Source organism: Vitis riparia, chromosome 13, assembly GCF_004353265.1.
Source record: "Vitis riparia cultivar Riparia Gloire de Montpellier isolate 1030 chromosome 13, EGFV_Vit.rip_1.0, whole genome shotgun sequence".
In the NCBI taxonomy this organism is placed as follows: domain Eukaryota; kingdom Viridiplantae; phylum Streptophyta; class Magnoliopsida; order Vitales; family Vitaceae; genus Vitis; species Vitis riparia.
The window spans coordinates 27,047,840-27,068,515 of NC_048443.1; the positions used below are offsets into that span (position 1 = coordinate 27,047,840).

Below are 20,676 nucleotides of genomic sequence, written 5' to 3' on the forward strand. Positions count from 1 at the left end.
ACTTTTGCAATATCAAACTCAGCATTAGTGAATAGCAGAAAAAGAAATCTTAATCATGAGTATTTTTGGGGTTAGCCAAGATTTTCAAACAAGGTTGGTACGATCTATGTCATGTTGTGAGATGGAGACTAGACCTTGTAAGGGTAGTTGAGTGGCCATCCATGGAGATATCTAGTGCTTTTTGGTGGGCATTATTTATATTAATCATAGTTTGTAAAGAAAGGGACGGATCCTTCACTTATGTCTGGGCGTGCTCACTTAACTTCTTTGTTGCATGAATGCATTTTTTTTTTACCTCTTTTGGGTGCATTTTGGCCTGGTAACTGGTCCTTTCTGTCCAGGTATATAGCTCTACATTGATCAGGGCATAGGCGAGGAAGCAGATCACTTTGTGGGCAAATGTGCAACAGTTGAGCACAGCTCCTCTTCAATGAGAAGATTAAACACGAACAAAATATTACAATGGTTTGGGCTGAATTTTTATTTTTATTTTTTACTGTTACATGCAATTTTTGGATGCAATGAACCAAGAGTCTTTTGACCTTTGTGATGTCTTTTCCAGTGGTATATGTTGATTGCAATTTTTAGATTTTTCTAGCATTGACCAAAGTTTGATTTGTCTTTCCCATTGTCTTACCTAAGCTTATTATACATTGTTACCTTTTTCAAGTAATGCGTGCTCCTCTGCGTACCACATATTATTAGGCCCCTTTTTAGATTGTTTCTACCTGAATCATTTCAATGACAAACCAATGTACAAAATTTTGAATGGTTCCTCTGAGAGCTTGTTTCATATTAAAGAGAGCTTAGCTTCAAGCTTGGATCTCTACTTCTAACTCTTCATACTTCTGATTTAATGTCAAAGCGTCTTGACTTAAACCATCAATACATCCCATACAGGCAAGTTCCCCTAAGTAATTGACTTCATGGTCTGCATCCTAGCGAATTCTTCTTCTTGATTAAGCTTACTTATCTAGATAGTCTTAGTATAGGTAGTGTTGGGATATCGTTGGATCATAAGCATATGCTTTCTAATAATTTAGGGTTTAAACATTTTACCTTTGATTTAAATGTTCCCTGACAAACTCTACTCGTTGAAGAAAGTCTCAATGACCTAGTAATCTTCCACCCAATCTATCGTTCTATAAGTTTTGGCACTTGTGTAAAATGGCTACTAGTGAGATGAAGGCTCTCTAAAAGACAATGGGTTAGAATTGTTAACTTTAAACCCTTAAAAGGGGTTTATATAGACCTTTTTGTGAATATAATTGATTTGAGTTTATCTAAGGTTTGGATTACTTAATCTTACACACTATATTTAATTAAGTAATTAGACCAATTTATAAAAATCAAATTAATCAATCATAAAATGTTATGTAATCTTAGACTTTTACCAAAACACCCCATGTATATAAAAGATCAATTTTCCAAAAAAAGAAACCTCAAAACTTTATGTCAAAAAAAAATATGAACTCAAGTAAATAACTATTAGGACTCATAAGAAATATGAACTCCTTAATAATTCAATTTTGAAATTGACTCAACACTCTATTAGAAAAAGGCAATTGCACTTCAATATCCTATGAAATTACATAAACATGAAAATTAATTAAATTAAATTCAATTAAATTTTCAAGTCCATGACCTACTATCTATTATATGTAAACTTTCCATAAATTTGCATTCATATTAATCTAATGAGGTAGATGTTACCAACCTTCCAAAATTACCTTTACAATACTTGAATTTGGATCCTCTTATTTTGTGATTAATTGATACACTTTAATTTACAAACAAAGTATATCAAATTCTGCTAAATTAGAGCTACTATGGTCGTGGTTTATATGATCACAAATCCTTTCAATTACCCAAGAAACATACTATCTCAATTATATAAGGTATCATGGTATCTATCTTGAACATATCTATTGTCACATGTCTTAATCAAGACAATCAATTTATAGGTAATATATGATCATCTTAAGATCTCATCCATAAGTCAAAGAATTGGTTTAATATTCTCTCAAGATTGAGACCTCATGTAACATAGTAGCACTTCAAGTATTATCTGCACCTCCCCGAATTATGAGATTTTCTCGAATTTCTTCTTACTTTAATTAAGTGCTTCTTATATATACCTTGAGTTGTTTTATGATTTTCCTTGGGTGGCTTTCTTTTGGTTTGGTCACTAGATATTTATGGCTTAAATCAGGTTTACTTAATCAATATTTATTTTGTAGAGACGTTAATCTATTCATTAAGCCTAAGTAGTTTTAGGAGGCCATATTCTATACTCAAGTTGGAGATATCATTTTTTTTACTTCTTCAATCAATATATAACCCTCCTGAACATACTAAGAGTTTGTTTCGCAAAGAAACATTTCTAGCATAAAAAAAAAAAAAACTATTTAAAAAAAAATACAAAATTTAAAAATCACTTGTAGTGATTTTTAAAGAAATATGTGATCGGTGATTTTTCCAAAAATATTTTCAGATAAATTACTTTAACTAAAAGCACTTCAGACATTCCCAGACCCACGATGGAATTTGGTTCTATAATTCTATTATTATTATCTGCTGTTCAGGAATGTTTTGATCCATTCAGAAGGATATATGACTTTGGAATACACATTCCACATGGCACTCACCTCTTTCTAATCATTCCTTCTATCTCTAACCATCAATATTAAATCCATCCCAGTTGCCCTGAGTTTTACTAAGTCTACACAATAGTGATTAACGATACACCCATGTTGTTGATTAAATGTGATCATCATTCTATTGGTTCATCAACTGCTAGGCTACATCCATTCATGGGTATGTTTTTTGCCTTCCATTTCACATCATCGTTTGTCGGTATGATATACTGCAAACGGAAAAGGACTGGTAAAAGACAAGCAAGTTGAAGCACAGCAATCTTGACGATGAGCACACATCAAAAGGTGGTTGGCGCCAAACATGAATAATACAAGCAAGTAGGAAAATTGCTTCTTGATTCTAAACCAATACGCAAATGACATGTTGGCTAAGCTCCACCTAAAATGATAGGTCACAAGTCACTTCTATGTGTTGACATGGCACATGGCACAAAAGGCTAATACACCTTCATATATCTTCTCTATTTCAACACTGCCACTAGCCCATATTAGGGTGTACAATTTTGACATCTATCTTCTTGACAAACCTATAGCTGAAAATATCTTTCACTGGGAATTCTCTTCTCGTTGTTTTTGTTAACTCAAGGTGGCAGATTAAAGAGAAAAAAAAAAAAAAGGAGAAACGAAAGCGTACAAATGATCAACTCTCTGGTTTCTCTGCACCTTTACTAGGGTTCCAGTTGAGAGAGAACATGTATTTGAAGAAAATATCTTGGGCAGGTACGTAACACATTTTGTTTGGATTCATGTCTATCATTGGTTTTTCTTTTGGTTTATTGTGCAACATGGGGCTCACTCATCAATCATCTGCCCGGAACTTTATAACGAAATTTGGTCTATATATATTCAAATGAAGTTAGATCTTGTGTTGGAAATTTGAGGTTGATTAATTCCCATGCAGTTGATCCTGTAATAATGGTATTTATGTTCAAGAAATGATCTACAAAATGAATCAAACTGATCTCCAAGGTGTAAAAACTGATAAGAAGCCTAGGTTCCAAAATGGGTTGAGTCATAGGATTGGTATGATGTTAGTAAGCAGCAGCCAAACGCCACTTGGAAAGAAACAAAGGGTGGTCGAGGTGATTGAAAGAGATGGAAGATGGAATCTTGTCCAAATGATCAGAGCAGAGCCCATAGAATGGTCGAGAATCTCCACAAGGGGCTGCCCCTTTCTCTGTGTGTTTGTATGGAGAAGGGGATGAAAACAACCTGTAAAGCACAGACATGACACTGAGCAGATCGAGCCACGATATTCAGAGCAAGCAAGTGGAAAAAGGCTGGAGAGCGGAGCTTCATATCAACATCGATCCGGATGGATTCCATAATTCTGGCAACCAATCCAAGTGCTCCACATCACAGATGCTCGCAAGCGGGGGAGAGCACTGGAGCTGACTTACAGAGATACCCATGAATTCTCAAAGGAATGACTGAAGAATCCCTAAAAGTTCAGAAAATAAAACCAAAAAGTTGAATGAAAAAAATAAGCTGAGAATATATATATAAAAAAAAATTAAAATCAATAATTTTTTTTAATGCTTTCCCCCGGTAAGATCAAATATGAGAGAGTTACTTTTTTAAGTGTTATTTCTTTTCCGTATGGAGACCAAACATAATCTTAAAAGGAAAAATTAACGAAATGAATAAACATATAAATAAAATTTATTAACTTTAAATAAATATTTTATCATATTTAATATTATCTAAATAATTATAAAAAAGTGTAACGTAAAAATAATTATTTTAAAAATAAATTAATGTGATTTTTTTTTGTTTCAACTCATGCATCATGTATTAAGGTATTTTATTTTAAATTGAGGAAAAACTCTGAGATATGTATGGATTATTTTATTAGATTGGAGTGATGGTGTTATGACTCGCAGTTGATCTCTGATCGAATCAAACGATTCATATATAAGTTGAAATCAAGTTATTGTCTACTCACATGATACCAATTCAGTATGGAATTCGTTACGACAGAGATGGATACATTGCGACTATGACCAAGACGAATACGTTTCTGCAAACAAGTACCGGTACCAACCGATCATTTGAACCATGGATGCATCTGGTAGGACCATGCCATAGGATGCCTTCAGTTTGTCTGTTTGGAGGATGTCGAATTGTGGAGGACCTACTGATCACGTGGGAGGGGTGATGAGGCCTTTCGAATGGGTATTCCTACAAGACAAAGAACGCTCGTTTACGAATCTTCTCCAATCTCTTCTCCACCAATTATCGTTTATCTCTCACGTGGGACTTCTGTCCCCACCCTCCAATCATCCCCCTTCACCCTAATCATATATTCATTCGTGACTTCCCGGACTATGCACTCCTTGATCATCAGGCTCCCACCAACTCCCTCATTCTTCTTCTGTTTCTCCTTACTCTTGATTATTTCTGTTTGGTTAGGGTTAGGGTTGATACTTGGTTTTCAGAGGTCACGGACTAGCAGTTATGGGGGACTCTTCTGCTTCATACATACATATGGTGACTCAAATCATATGTAACATCATTTTTCAGGCCCTGGTCCTCCATATTTGATCTTGTTTTTGCTGATATATATTGGTGGGTTGAATTGCAGGTACAACACCTAATAGAGAAGTGTTTGATCTTCCACATGAGTAAAGAAGAGTGCATGGAAGCCCTCTCCAAACATGCAAACATCGAACCCGTCATCACCTCTACCGGTTAGTATTTTTTAGAGTTTGTTTGATGGTGTTTTTAAAAAACGGTTTTAATTTAAAAAGTGTTTTTAAAGAAAAATTAGACATTCAATTATAACGTCGATCGATGATTCTTGGAGAAAATTTATAAAAAATACTTCTACTAAAAACACTTCAAAGATAAATATTCTCGCATGCATGCTAGTTTCATTAACGGGTCAAATTTCCTCGACCCGCATACTCCACATCTCGATATAACATCATGCATGATCATGTGCCCTATGTCTTCTTTTCATCAAGTAAATGGCATATATAGTGGTTGCATTATGGCCTCTAGAAAAAGTTTGTGCATGCAGTGTGGAATGAATTGGAGAAAGAGAACAAGGAATTCTTTGAAGGCTACAACACTCAAACTCAAACCAAGGACGACCGTCTGTCAGAGGCAGAGACTGACGAGCTGATCCAAAAGATGATATCAGATTCCACCTCTAAAGATCACCAGGGCTCCTCCAAAGATCCTGCAGACTCCTCCAAAGACCCAGACACATAAACCATAATATCCCATTGAAAATGATCTCTACCCCACATCCAGAAAAGTGCAGAGACTTACTGTATACGGTACATAAATATGCCGCCCATCCCCTTTGTTTATGTATTATGAACTCATTCAACATGCAATAACCAATCTCATTCAGTCATCTTTTAGACTGCAAATGGTTTAATTCTATTGAAAATTGCAAGATGAACCGAATAGAAGTAAGGAGATTGTGACTCCTGGAATCTTCGTTAAGTCGTGTGTTTTTGTAGAGTTATATAGAGAATGGCATGTGATGTTTGTGGTGGAGCGATCATAGATTCATATGACATAAAGTGATGGCAACCGTTTTTGGGATTGAAGGAATGGCCTGAAATGACTGCCTCTGAGCTCTCACTTCATTCTTTTGTCTTCCATGTCCTCTACCTCTTTTATGTGGGCCGTGGGATTACAGTGAATGGGTCAATGAATGGGACTTGATGTGTAATAAAGCTTCTAATTTTGTTTATTTTTCATTTTTGAAACTCCTTTTTAGATGAATTTTCAACCATGCTTAATGGGTAGTTTACGTACTCCTCAAAAGTCAGAAGGCGTTGTGGTGTGTTTTTCTTACTTCGTCGATGTGGGTTTTTCCATTTTCACCTTTTTTTCCCCCCCTAAAACCTTGTTTTCCCTGTGTCTTTAGTTTTATATGGGGGACGCATAAGAATCTTTCAAGTCTCTTTTAAGATACCCTATGATGTGTTCAGCACAATGCCTAAGAGCCCAACTCGATCTTTTGTTTGGTTTGAGTCATTGCCCCATAGTCCCAATCTTTAATTTCAAAGGAAAAAAATGAGACTTATCACTTACATCCATTGGAGCTGATTGAATACGTGGTTCAAAATTACTACATGGAGCTATGCATATATGGATGTAAATCAAAATAAATCTAAGATTTGAGAATTTTCTTCTAGAAAGGTTTATAATTTTGCAGTTAATAGATTCTAGACATCAATATCCAAAGAATGTGACTGATCAAACTGCATTAGGCCCAAACGATCGAGCAACTGAATGGTGCTTTCTTGTGGACCTCAACACCCTTCAAATTCGTAAGCTTTTTGGCACATGGTATGCATGTTTAGATGACATGTTATAATGGGCTTCAATGAAGGCAGCCAAGGAGATAAATGTAATGGTAGGAGCAAAGAGTAAATAGAACCATGGCTAAGATAGTGATTGATAAATAGATTTATTATTAGAGACAAGCAAGCAGTGTAGGGAGTGGGACCAGTGGGTCCAAAAGTCTTGAGAAGCAGACAGATCCCACATACCCTCACATGACTTATGATCTCCTAGCAATCTCCGCTGCCCATCCTGCAATTACAAAGTCCGGTGGTGCCTTGGTTTTGAAGGACTCCAGAGAGAAAACCACCTGCAGGTTAAGATTACAAAGCTTGATTATCATTAGAAAATTTCAAACAAAACTTTAGGGTTATGTTTAGCTGCTAGAAAGTAGGAAAGAAAAAAAAAATGATTTTCTCTTATTATAAAGCATAAAAGATTGATTTTCAGATTTTTAATGTTAAATACAAACAGGAAAAAAATATATATATTTTCTTGTTTTGTAAAATGACCCATTTTTAGGAAGTATTTTTTAAAACCAAAAAACATGTTTCCAAACATGTTTTCCTCCAACTTTCTATCTTTTTTTCTTCTCCAGAAGAGGCAGGAATCCTCATCTCCACAAAAAAGCAGGCATGAAGTTTATTTCTGTTGTCTGCCACAACAAGAGGAAAGAAAATGGTTCTAGTTCTCATTTTCTTATCTTCTCCATTTTCTGAGCAACCAAAGGCATCCTAAAAAACCTCCAATTGCATATCAAGCAACTACCCAAAAAAATCCATCTCAATGATACCACTTAGAACCCATTTGGCAGTTATTTTAGGAACACTTCCAATATTTGTAACGTTTCAAAAAATTTATAATTCAAGTGATCGAAAAATTAGAAATGTTTCAAAAATTTTATAATTCAAGTGATAGAAAAATTAGAAACCTTTCAAAAAAATTATTATTCAAGTGATTAAAAGATTAAAAATGTTTTTTTGAATTATTGAAACTCACTCTTAGAGTGCATTTCAGTGACTCGGGAAGTGTTTTTGGTCTTTTTAATACCTAAATTTTTTTATTTTTCAAGTATTTTTCAAGCATTAGAAATGTTTAAAACAATTATGAAAGTCACTCCTACACAACACCCATCGGAAACAGCAACAAATTCTTTGGAAAAAAAAATAAATAAAACCCCTTGTAGGATAAACATTCAACCAGCGCAAGCACTACACATACAGGAGGAGGAGCGAGAGAAGGAGAAGGATGTCTTTCCTCAAGAATCCCAGTAATGACATCAGAGTCAGCCACCCATTTACCATCCACTTTGATCACCGGCACCTTCCCTTCTGGGTTCACCTCGAAAAACCTAACAACAATCATCATCATCATCCTCGTCAACAAACCCAAAGCCCTTGAAAATGTTCCTCCTCCAGAGTCATCAGAACCCTCTGGCTGAATGGACCTTAAAACAAACCAAAACCCATCATCACGCACAAGTCAATAGTATATAACAAACAAACCAGACAAAGAAATTCTAGAGGGAGATGACAGTCTCCAAGAAGATCAGGAGCACCGGCAGCAGCCTTAACACAGAGTTCCCAGACCATTGTTTGGGTACTGAGAAAATGGGAGAAAAATGAGAGTAGAGAGTGAGCGTGAGGTGAGAGCGGAGAATGGTGATTAACTATGCATGTTGTGCAGCTTGTGCTGTCATTGGTAGTGGTATATAATGCCTTTGTGAAGGGTAATTTTGGACTTTTGGGTCAGTGTTCAATTAAGCCCCTCTAAAAAAAACATAAAATAATTGGGAAAATTGTGTTTTGGGTTCGGCTGGGTCCAAGGTTCATACATCTTACATAATTAAGCCCCACACCCAAAAAAAAGTCTGAAAATTGAGAAGAATGATATTGTCCTTCATTAATCCCTAAAATACCCTTAACCTTTATATTGGCACATAATGCGTATAAATTTCAATTTTTTTATTGTTTTTTTTCCCTTTTCTATTCCTTATTAAGTATTACTTGTTTTTTTTTTTTTTTCTTTTTCTTTCAATCTATATTTTTATTTTATGTCAAATAAAAAGCAATAATGTTTTTCTCTTTTTTTTTTTCATTTTTAAAGATATTGAATTTTTTTTACTCTTATTATCAGCAAGGATAAAAATTTTGGGATTTTTCATCCAAATATTTTTTATCTTTTTGTATTTATCTTTTAGTTTAATATTCATTTTTATTTTAAATTTATATTACCCTTTCATTTATACATTTCTCTTATTTTTAATTAATTTTTATATTTTCTACATTAACCATATTTTAAAAAATTTAAAAATTGACTATCACTTCATTCTTATTATATATATCCTTTTAGCTTTTTAATTTTTAATGTTTTTTTTTTAAATATTTTAAAAGATAAATTTATTGAAAAAAATAACTAAGATATGAAGTTCTAATATTATATTAATAATTTTTTTTATCTAGATAGACTAATGCAAAGTATTTTGACTCACAACAAGAAAATTGTCAATACAATTTTTTAGTGAAACTTTAGAAATTAAATTTCAAATAAAATATATTATATAAAATTTTATTTAAAAATTATTAAAAGTGGTATTTAATTTTTTTTTTATTGACTTTCAAACTTATCTAATTTTTTACTTGAAAGGTAATAGAACATGTTTACAAAAAAAATTAGTTTTTCATTTTTTAAATAAATGAGTATAAATATATTAAAAGAATTAAAGATAATTTTAGTAAAAAATTTGATAAATATGATTATAATTTTAAATATAGATTCATTTGGATAAAATTTCACAAAAAAAAAAAATAGTGGAAAGAAAGAACATTGCTAAAACTATAAAAACAAAATATGCAATTACAAAATTTTGATGATGAAATTTAAAAATAAAATTCGAAACAATTCTTGAGTGAGAGAATTTGAGTGCAGAAAAATCCTTGAGTGGAAAAAAATGGGAAAATTTTTCAAAATCACTTGAAATCCTTAACAAAAAGTAGTCTTGTACACCCTTGTACAATTAGTAAATTTGTCTTGTACAGTTAGTGTAATATCCTTGTACAATAACTCAAATTTCATACATCATCTCCTGAATATCTGATAATAAGTCGGTTAATCATGTTTGCATTGATTTTGTTTTAAAAAATAAGAAAAATTGTTGTATAATTTTGTTTTACAATCATCATAAGTGAGGTACCTATTCAAATGACCATATACAAGTTAGATAAAGTGCATGAGATGAATGTATGCTTAATCAATGTGGGTAAGGAATGTCATCTATCATCGGTTAGGGAAAATAAATAAACAAGTTTTTCAGAATCACTTAAAATCCTTCACAAATAATAGTGTTATACATCTTTGTACAGTTAGTATATTTATCATGTACACTTAGTGTAAATACCTTATACAGTGACTCAAATTCCATATACCCCCTACTCAATGTGTAACCATAGGTAGATTAACCATGTTTTCATTGGTTTGATTCAAAAAGTAATGGAAGATGGAAAAACAAAATTTTCTTTCAAACATCATTAGTAGGATAAGTATTTGAATTGTCATATGCGAGTTAAATAAAATACATAAGATGAGTGTGTGATAGAGGAATGTGTACCTTGAGAGTGTGCAATCCTTAGATGATAAGACAAAAAAAAAAGTTGTCCAAAATTGATTGAAATCTTTCACAAATGATAACTTTGTATACCCCTTATATAGCTAGAATATTTGTCTTATACAATTAAAACATTTGTCTTATCCAATTGAACATTTACCATGTATAATTAGTATAACACCCTTGTACAATGGTGCAAATTTCATCCATATGTATACATTATGTGCCACATATGATGTGTGAACCATGTTTCCAATGATTTGATTTAAAAAATGATATAAAACGTAAAAACAAAATTTTTCCCCAAACATAATTATTAAGGTAAGTATTTGAATTGTTATATGCAAGTTAAATAAAATACATGAAATAAAAGAATTTGTGGTAAGAGAGCGTATAATCCTTAAATGACAAGAAAAAAAAACAAAAGTTGTTCAAAATGTACAGTCTTGTACACCCCTTATACAATTAGTGTAATAACATTGTATAATGATATAAATTTCATATATATGCATAAATTATATCCATATGAGTGTGTAAACCATGTTTCCAATAGTTTGACATTTAAAATAATTAAAACAAATAAAACGTTATTTTATTTTATTTTCAATGCAAAATGTAATTAAAAATAAGACAAAGAAATTACTTTAAAATTGTTATTTAAGCCAAGTTTATTTATTTATTTATTTCCTTTTATTTTTGGAAATAAATAAAAAAGAATGCAAAATTTATTTGACCATAAGAAATATGAATATAAGATGAGTTAGAAAATACCAAATTTATTTATTTATTTCATTTTATTTTTGGAATTAAAGAAAAAAATAATAAAAAAATTAGTTAATCATAAAAAATATTAATATAAGATATGTTAAAAAAATAGAAATAACCCCAAATTTATTTACTTATTTCATTTTATTTATTTAAATTAGAAAGTAATTTATTTTAATAGATCAAAATGTGCACAATTAATCTATTACTTTGTTAATTATGGATATATTAAAATTTTCTATTAGACAAAAAATAAATAAAGAAAATAAAATTAAAAAGAGTAATAAATATATATAATTTAGTTATTTAATTATTTTTCATGTAAAAGATAGTCATACAAAAAACACATAATTGACCAATTTCTATATTTAAGTGTAAACATACTATATATATATATATTTTTATTATTAAAATAACTAATGGAAAAAAAATAAAATAGTACTAAATAAGGTTTTCAATTTTTATTTTTAAAAATAGTTTTCATTTTTTAATTAAATGTTTTTTCAAAAAGAAAATATAAATCATATTACCATTTTTTAAAAAGTATTTTTTTAAATAGTTTTTGAACATAATTTTTCTTTATTTATAATTTAAAATGGAAAATAATATTGATTTTCAATTACTTATGAAAAAAAAATTTTAAAAATGAAAAATCCAAATTATTAAAATAGAATTATTATGGTTGTGTGAATAGTGGTGTGAAAATTGTTAAAATCCAAATTTTAAAAAGGTTTATGTGAAAGGTCATTAGGTATTTTAGTCCATTACTATTTTATATCCTTAAAAGGTAATATATGAAAATTTAAAAAGTATATTCATCTCTTAACATCTTATATCATTTCTATTAATTATGTAAGTTATATGGACCAAATGTTAATTTTTGACCCAAACCCAAAACACAATTGTCCCAAAATAATTTTAATAAATATTTATTAAAATATAATATTTTTTAACAATTTATACCACTATTAATTATAAAGTTTCAACAATTCAATAAAAATAATTCTTTAAAAGAGAATTTTAAAAATACGACTTCAAATTAATATAAGAGATTTGAAAATAATATCAAATATATTATATTTCTTAATAAATATTTTTTAAAAAGATTGTTAAGAAAATCACCCACCAAGTCATTTTCCATCTTCCTCAAAAGAGATTTTAAAAAGCTTGTCAAAACATTTGATTTCTGCTAAGATTGGTCTTTTTATTTTTTTGGTGGGGCAACCATTGAATGCAATTTTTTAATTTCTGCCATTGAAAATCAGAACTAGAAGTAAAAAAACTTATGTGGGGCATTGTTTGTTTTAAAATACGTCTATGAAAAAATAGAAACAGTTCTACAAGGAAAAACAAATCAGGCTGTGGCTATCTCTATCTTCAAATATTACTTTCAATATCAAATGTTGATTTTTGCTACCCCAAGCATAAAGGGCTGTCCCACATCGGAACTGTTTGATTCTGGGTTCAACATTACCACATAGAGCTAAAAAAATCTGGGCTATGTTTGAAAGTTGCACCCACGTATCAATATGTTCAATTGGCACCAAGCCCAACCTAAAGTTGGGTTGGGAATTCCCACAGTGACAACTAAAATCCTCATTTCAAATTTAGTTATTAATTATCAGGGTCCATAAAATTTATTTTTTAGAGATTTTTTAATTTGACTCCCTAAAAAATAAATTCTATATATATGAAAGTGCTAACCAAAACAATTTGAAGGTGACCAAATGTAAATACACTAAACCTCAAGGGAATAAATAAAATTAACACATCCTATTATAAAAATTGGGAAGAGTAGCAGCAGCAGCCCTAAATACCAAATAGCCTTCATTACATGACATATATGGAGATGGATGTAATGGTGAAGGCAAAAGAGTAGATACCGTCATAGCTAAGACTGACTGGTAAATACATTTATTATAGACAAGCAAGCTGTGAAGGTAGTGGCTCAAAAGTCTGAGAAGCAGAGCAGATCTCACATACCCTTCATAGCTTTGGTACCAAAAGCTTCTAGTTTAGAACAATTTCATGCATTGACCTTTGGTGCCCATCCTGCAACTACATGGTCCGGTGCTGGTTTGGTTTTCTCAAAGGACTCCCGAGAGAAAAGTAACTGCAGGTTAGGATTACACAGCATGATTGTCAGTAGAAAAATTCAAACAAAACTAAGGGTAAAATCCGTTCTTTTAATGCTAACTGTTTAAAGTTTAAACTAACTAGTATGTAAAATTTTAATTAGACTTTTAGAAAGGACACGATAAGAGAACTGTCTCTGAACCCGAATCAAAAAATGCATAGAGAACTTCTAAGATATACATGACAATGCCGAAGAATGTCTTTTTGAAAAGTCAATTGCAGTCATTTTTTTGCACTTCTATAGTACCCAAAATTTCCCTGAAAGGGGTTAATCCTGTAGGATCTGTTAGGTGGTAGGAAGGAGATTCTGGACAAGTTGCTGCACAGGAAAACCATCCTGGACGTTTGCATTCGAAACTTTTAAGACAAGCATGACTTAACAAACAACAATTTACTTGGAAATGCCAATTTTGACAGCAGTGAAGCTTCCACCAAGGACCAAGAATAATGCAGATCCTCCAAACACTACAACTAACCACGAGCTTTTCACTCCACAAGTTTCATCACCTGATCACCACTTTTTTACATAGGACTTTTGATAGCAAACATGAGTCCCTTTACACTTTTTTGCCCTGTTACTGACATGAAAGGTTCAAACAATATGACCTCAAACTACAACAGACCATAAGAAACTAGGAATCATCACAGGCTGTTAATCAAACTGCTGAATGGTTCAATTTGAGAAATAAAGATTACCCAACAAGTTCATTCCTATGAATCTCAAAATCATACTCTTAGAAAGAAGACCTCAACACTTTCAATCACGATAAAGAGCTCATTAAACAATTAAAATGAACTCCAGATCAATGTAAGCATGTCACTAGAAACTGGCTTTGGGCTGGTAGAAATGTAACCCAAAACATTAAAACAACATACCATAAGGGATTGACTACAATAAATTTTTGCTAAAAACTTCATTAATGACCATGTGCAAATACAAATAGAGGAGGACGTATTACCAGTCAAAGGAGTGTCAACAGGGCATGCATACCAATTGTCATTAAATAAGGATACAAAGGATCAAATGAATAAGGAGTAATGGTATATCCTACTCCAGAACTTGCAATCCTATCTCAAGCAATGTGATACCCACATGGTTTTGATCAGCATCTGAGTGACCAAGGCTCCAGAACAGGAATGATATTGCAACAGATCCTGTCTATGGATGGGATTATACCAAACCAGTGACTGTACTACATTCCCAATTATCTGTTTGTACAAACCATAAAGATACTAAATATATCCTACGCATTTCAAGCTATAGCTACCAGATATAACCTAGATAGTGTTCTCACATCCAAGTGATCAAGCTAGAAAAGCAGTAATAATACTGCATTGATCGTGGTTTTCTTAGGCATCACTATTTTACAAACATACCAAACATCAACTAAATATTTTGGGCTACTGGGTAAAACTTAGCATGGAATGAAAGGAAATGTTACCAGAGTAACATAAGCTGCCAAGACAAAATCACCACCTACTCATCAATACATACATGACTCGCATCTTAGTGGCAAAAACAGTAAATTTTGCTCCAGTAAAGAAGTCCAATATCAAAAACTTACATAAATTGTCCAGACTACAACAATATGGCATACCTTCATGTAATTGTGGACATGAGACAAGCTTTCAGGGATAGTCCAGTTCTTGTAATGGCCAAGAGCCACCTGAAGATGGTACAGCTTTGGGGCCAAACTTAAATCCACAGCACAGATATTTTCCCCATTGATGTAAGGACCCTGAATCAATCCTCAACAATTTAGCATATGCATGTCCAAATGAATGCACAAAAAATAAAAAAGAAACCCAAAAAAAAAAGAAAAATCACTCTTTCAGTATAATGTGATTGTATTTCAAATAAATATAGTATAAACACATACATGATCCTTAAGATGGTCATCCAAGGCCTTCAATTCATCCAGCAAAGCCTGCTCTGAACCGTCATTAGGATCCTTGCTCTTCAAGAACTTGACAAAAGCAGGAAATATTTTAGATCCCCTGGAGCATATCAGAAGAAAAAAAAAAACCACTCAGTAATTCCAATTTGATTTCAAGAAAATCAAGATTAAAAAAATTCCAATCCTACTATTTTCTATTGTTTAGTCCACAATAAAACCCAAATAATAATAACAACAACAATAATAATAGTAGAGACAGGAAATAACAATAATTGCACAAGACTTAGTTCAGCTCAATGAATAGGTCAGTTTGGTAGCATCAATGACAATAGCTACTACATCAACATTCTTATTTTCCAAAATTAAAAGGATGAAATGCTGGTCTTCAGATTTTAATATTAAATGCTTACATTTTAGAAGCAGGAAAACATATAATACTTTTCTTGTTTTCTAAAATGACCATTTTTGAAACCAAAATTAATGTTTCCAAACATGTTTTCCTAGAACTTTCATCTTTTTTATCTTCTCCAAAAGAGACAAGAAACCTCGTCTCTACTTCAAAACAAGCCTAAAGTTATTTCATTTGTCTGCCACAACAACAGAAAAAAAAATGGCTTTAATTCTCATTTCCGTTTTGTTTCTTCATTTTCTCAGCAAAACTCCAATTGCAGATCAAGCAAGCTACCAAAAGAACACATCTCAATAACACCGCTTAGTCCTCCCGGCCAACATCCATTGGAAACAGCAACAAATTCTATGGGAAAAAAGAAAACCCTTAAAAGGATGAACATTCAACCAAGCACTACACAAACAAAATTGTCAAAATTTTTCTTGATCCATCACCAAAAAGCACATATATTAAGAAATGAAACGACTAGATAATTATATAATGCAGCTTCTATAGAAGATAATCGGAAAAAAGAAAACCCTAATAAGATGAACATCCAATCAAGCACTGTGGATGTATCACAACCAACCAAAAAAGGATAGAACAGGATAGAAAGTAAAGCATAAGATATAAAGGTATAAAAACTACAGAATCATACAACTGCAACTTTTACAAAATTTTCAAACTAAGTCTTGCCATTAACTAAGAGAGTGTAGGACGTTACACAGACGAATGTTCAGGAGGAGGAGCGAGAGGAGGAGATGGATGTTTTTCCTCAAGAACCCCAGTAATGACATCAGAGTCAGGGACCCATTTATCGTCCACTTTGATCACCGGCACCTTCCCTTCTGGGTTCATCTCCAAAAACCTAACAATAATCGTCATCGTCATCAACCACCACCCAATTTGGCTCACACCCTCTCAAATCACAAATCACAAATCACAACAACCCAAAGCCCTCGAAAATGGATGGAAATACACGTACCATTGGGGCTTCTCGTTAACATTGATCAGATGCATCTTGTAGGGCACCTTCTTCTCCTCCAGAGTCAGCAGAACCCTTTGGCTGAATGGACCTAAAAACAAACAAAAACCCAGTGTCACACACAAATCATAGTAACAACCCAGAGAAAGAAACTCTTGAGAGAGAGATTACAGTCTCCAAGAATTTCAGGATCACCGGCAGCAGCCTTAACACAGACTTCAAAAGACATTGTTTGGGTGCAGAGAAAATGGGAGAAAAATGAGAGCAGAGTATGACGTGAGAAGAGAGGATGGTGATTAATATTTAATAATAAGGATATATACTGCCTTTTTTATGAGTGGTATTGACCCTTTTGGGACTTTGTTAGAAGACTTCGGGGCTCTCCGGAAAGTTCCAGTGCCTTCAGTTTCAACTTTCAACATCATCTTTTTATTTCTCCACCAAAGGAAATATTAGAAATATATTAAGAATAGTAGGATCAAAAACTTCACTTTATGAAAAATCTTTTGCGATTGAATATTTCTAGTTTTTTTTTTATATATATTTTGAAACTTTTTATTTCTCAATTATTAGAAATATTAAAAATATTTTCTAAAATCATTATAAAATACATTTTAAAAGTCTAATTTAAAGTGATTTTTAAAAAATTAAAAATGTTTTTTTAATATTTTGAAGTGTTATCTCATAAAAATTAAGTATTTGATAAATTTAGGAAACCAATTCAAATCATTTGTATACAATTATTTAATAGATGATTTTTTTCATAAAAAAATGTTATATAATGTATTAAGAAAATATTAAGAAAATATTTTTATAACTCATTCTTTTTAAAAACGTTTTTAATGGAAGAGTTACTAATAAAAGTTATATATAATAAACTTTCAATCACGAGCTTGTTTAAAAGTGATTTTGATTAAAGAACTTTTAATTTATAGTGTTTTTTAAAAGTGATTTTGAAAGAATTACCAATCAAGTGGTTTTAATTACTTCAAGTGATCCTTCATGTTTTTAAAACGATTTTCAAATGTTTACAAAACATTTCTTTTTTTTTTTTTAAATACTAATCATTTTTCAAAAATCATTTTTTATTAAATAATGTATCATTAAGAAAATTACCAAAAATAAAATTTTAAAATCTTTTTTGATTTATAATTAAAACTAAATCGATTTTTTTTTTATAAGATTGCTATAAAAAATATTAAAAAATAAAATAGGGGAAGAAATTTCTAAAGTATATAGCATTTTTAAGTTATGAGATGCAATGATAAATAATGTTTATATAGAAACAAATAATTCGTTGACTTTAAACCCGGAGTATGTCTACCTCACAATCTTAAAAAAGTTTTTATTAGTGAAGGAATTTTAAAGAGAAAAAAAGGAAAAAAAAAAATTCCCATATTATTATTAGTATTATTATTATTTTTCTCTATAAAGACATGTGATGTCCCATATCAATACAAGTATTGGGATCATCCCATTGTCTACTTTTGGAAGAGAATCGTTTCTTTTGTATGTATATTTCCTAGGTTTCACTTTATATCTTAGTCAACAAAAACCAAAATTTGAAAAGGCAAGAGATTTGTGAAGTGGAAATTGATGCAAATCACAATCATGGTACCACCACTCTCTATGCCAACTAGCTGGGTTTTGGGATTTTTCTCAATAGTACGGTAATTTAAAAAAGTTATGCTTAAATTACTGTAGTAAAAGAAGTTATTACAAATATACGGTAGTTTTTGCATCTAGGAAAGAGGATTTGCCACTTAGGAGAGAGGAGAGAGGAGAGAGGAGAGAGGTTCAGCGGATAATTTTTTTTAAAACCAAAATCATCTTTTCAAATTTTCAAAGGGAAATCGTCTTTTCAAAAGACAAGTTCCATGAAAAAAAAATAGTATTCATGAAAAAAATATATATATATAAAAAAAAAAAAAAAAATTCCTCAAGGTATATATTTTTAAAAAAAATTCCTTAAAAAAAAAAATCCACAAGGGAAATTCAAGAGACGAGTTTCCCATGGAAAAATTTTTTAAAAAAAAAATTCCTAAATTTAAAAAAAAAAAAAAAAAAAAAAAAAAACAATTCCAAATGGGAACTCGTCTCTTCAAGAGACGAGTTTCCCATGGGAAATTTTTTTTTTTAAATATATATTTTTTAAAAAAATTCCCAAATTAAAAAAAAAAAAATAAATAAAACAATTCCACAAGGGGAACTCGTCTCTTCAAAAAAAAAAATTTTTAAATATTTAAAAAAAATTCCCAAATTTAAAAAAAAAAAAAAAAAAAAAAAAAAAAAAAAAAAAAACAATTCCACAAGGAAAACTCGTCTTTTCCCATGGGAAATTTTTTTTTTTTAATATTTTTTTTAAAAAAATTTCTAAAAAAAAAAAAAAAAAAAAACAATTCCGCAAGGGAACTCGTCTCTTCAATAGATGAGTTCCCATGGAAAAAAAATATATATATTTTTAAAAAAGTTCCCAAATTAAAAAAAAAAAAAAAAGTTCCTCAAGGGAACTTGTCTCTTCAAGAGACGAGTTCCATGAAAAATAAAAAATATATATTTTTTTGAAAAAATTCCCAAATTATTATTTAAAAAAAAAAAAAAAACAATTCCTTAAGGGAACTCGTTTTTTTTTAAAAAAAAAAAAAATCCAATATATATATATATATATATATATATATATATATATATATATATTTTAAAAAAAAAAAAATTCCCAAATTATTATTTAAAAAAAAAAAATTCCTCAAGGGAACTCGTCTCTTGAAGAGATGAGTTCCCATAAAAAAAAATATATTTATTTTTTAAAAAAAAAAATCCCAAATTATAAAATAAAATAAAAAAATTGCAAAGGGGAAATAGTCTCTTTAAAAAAAAGTAATATTTTTAATATATTTTTAAAAAAAATCCCAAAATATAAAAAAATAAATAAAAAAAATATTGCAAAAGGGAAATCGTCTCTTCATTAAAAAAAATCTCAAATTATAAAAAGAAAAAAAAAATCCAAAAGGGAAATCGTCTCTTCATAGATAAGTCGTTTGCTATGAACAATACCGTTTGCTATTTTGAAAATACCGTTTGCTATTTTGAACAACACTGTTTGCTATCATAGGTAAGCCGTTTGCTATCATAGCTAGCCCGTTTGCTATCATAGCTAGCCCGTTCCCTTGAAGATTTTTTTTTTTTTTAATTTGGGAATTTTTTTATAAATTTTTTTTTTTCCCCATGGGAACTCGTCTCTTGAAGAGACGAGTTCCCTTGTGGCATTGTTTTTTTTTTTTTTTTTTTAATTTGGGATTTTTTTAAAAAATATATATTTTTTTTCCCATGGGAACTTAAGAGACGAGTTCCCTCGAGGAATTGTTGTTTTTTTTTTTAAAATAATAATTTGGGATTTTTAAAAAAAATATATATTTTTTTTTTCAAGGAACTCGTCTCTTCAAGAGACGAGTTCCCTTGTAAATGGGGAATTTTTTTAAATACTAATTTTTTTTTTCATGGAACTCGTCTTTTGAAAAGACGATTTCCCTTTGACTTTTGAAATTTGAAAAGATAATTTTGGTTTAAAAAAAAAATTATCCGCTGAACCTCTCTCCTCTCTCCTCTCTCTTAAGTGGCAAATCCTCTTCCCTAGGTGGCAAAAACTACTGTATATTTGTAATAACTTCTTCTACTACAGTAATTTAAGCATAACTTTTTTAAATTACCGTACTATTGAGAAAAATCCCTAGGTTTTGTCATTTTTCTAATATATCCCATGTAAATTTTGATTGAATTTAATACATTTCATTCAAATTTGATAGGGTTTTGTAGCTTTGAATACTTTGTTGAAGGAAAGAACTAGAGATTAAGGCAATTTGGGTTATTGGAAATTTTTGATAGGCAAATAAGAGCTTGTGTTAGGAAAGCCTAGAAAAGGCGAAAAGAGTACATACAAAGTG

At 30.8% G+C, this 20,676-nt stretch overlaps 3 protein-coding genes across 3 annotated transcripts; 1 reads left to right on the forward strand and 2 right to left on the reverse strand.

Annotated features, from left to right (window-relative positions):
• Positions 1 to 4,985: 4,985 nt before the first annotated feature.
• LOC117929044 lies at positions 4,986 to 6,113 on the forward strand. The gene is made up of 3 exons (XM_034849234.1): positions 4,986 to 5,147; positions 5,242 to 5,347; positions 5,680 to 6,113. The coding sequence occupies exons 1-3, from the start codon at positions 5,115 to 5,117 to the stop codon at positions 5,871 to 5,873; spliced, it is 333 nt and encodes a 110-aa protein (XP_034705125.1). The 5' UTR covers positions 4,986 to 5,114; the 3' UTR covers positions 5,874 to 6,113.
• A 1,064-nt stretch (positions 6,114 to 7,177) lies between these two features.
• Positions 7,178 to 8,575, reverse strand: LOC117927767 (glutathione S-transferase DHAR2-like). The gene is made up of 2 exons (XM_034847432.1): positions 8,184 to 8,575; positions 7,178 to 7,272 (listed from the first exon to the last, which is right to left on the reverse strand). Exons 1-2 carry the CDS (start codon positions 8,334 to 8,336, stop codon positions 7,183 to 7,185), a joined length of 243 nt encoding a protein of 80 aa, XP_034703323.1. The 5' UTR covers positions 8,337 to 8,575; the 3' UTR covers positions 7,178 to 7,182.
• A 4,501-nt stretch (positions 8,576 to 13,076) lies between these two features.
• LOC117929237 (glutathione S-transferase DHAR2-like) lies at positions 13,077 to 17,048 on the reverse strand. The gene is made up of 6 exons (XM_034849508.1): positions 16,910 to 17,048; positions 16,739 to 16,829; positions 16,478 to 16,621; positions 15,348 to 15,465; positions 15,066 to 15,206; positions 13,077 to 13,444 (listed from the first exon to the last, which is right to left on the reverse strand). The coding sequence occupies exons 1-6, from the start codon at positions 16,965 to 16,967 to the stop codon at positions 13,358 to 13,360; spliced, it is 639 nt and encodes a 212-aa protein (XP_034705399.1). The 5' UTR covers positions 16,968 to 17,048; the 3' UTR covers positions 13,077 to 13,357.
• Positions 17,049 to 20,676: the final 3,628 nt, after the last annotated feature.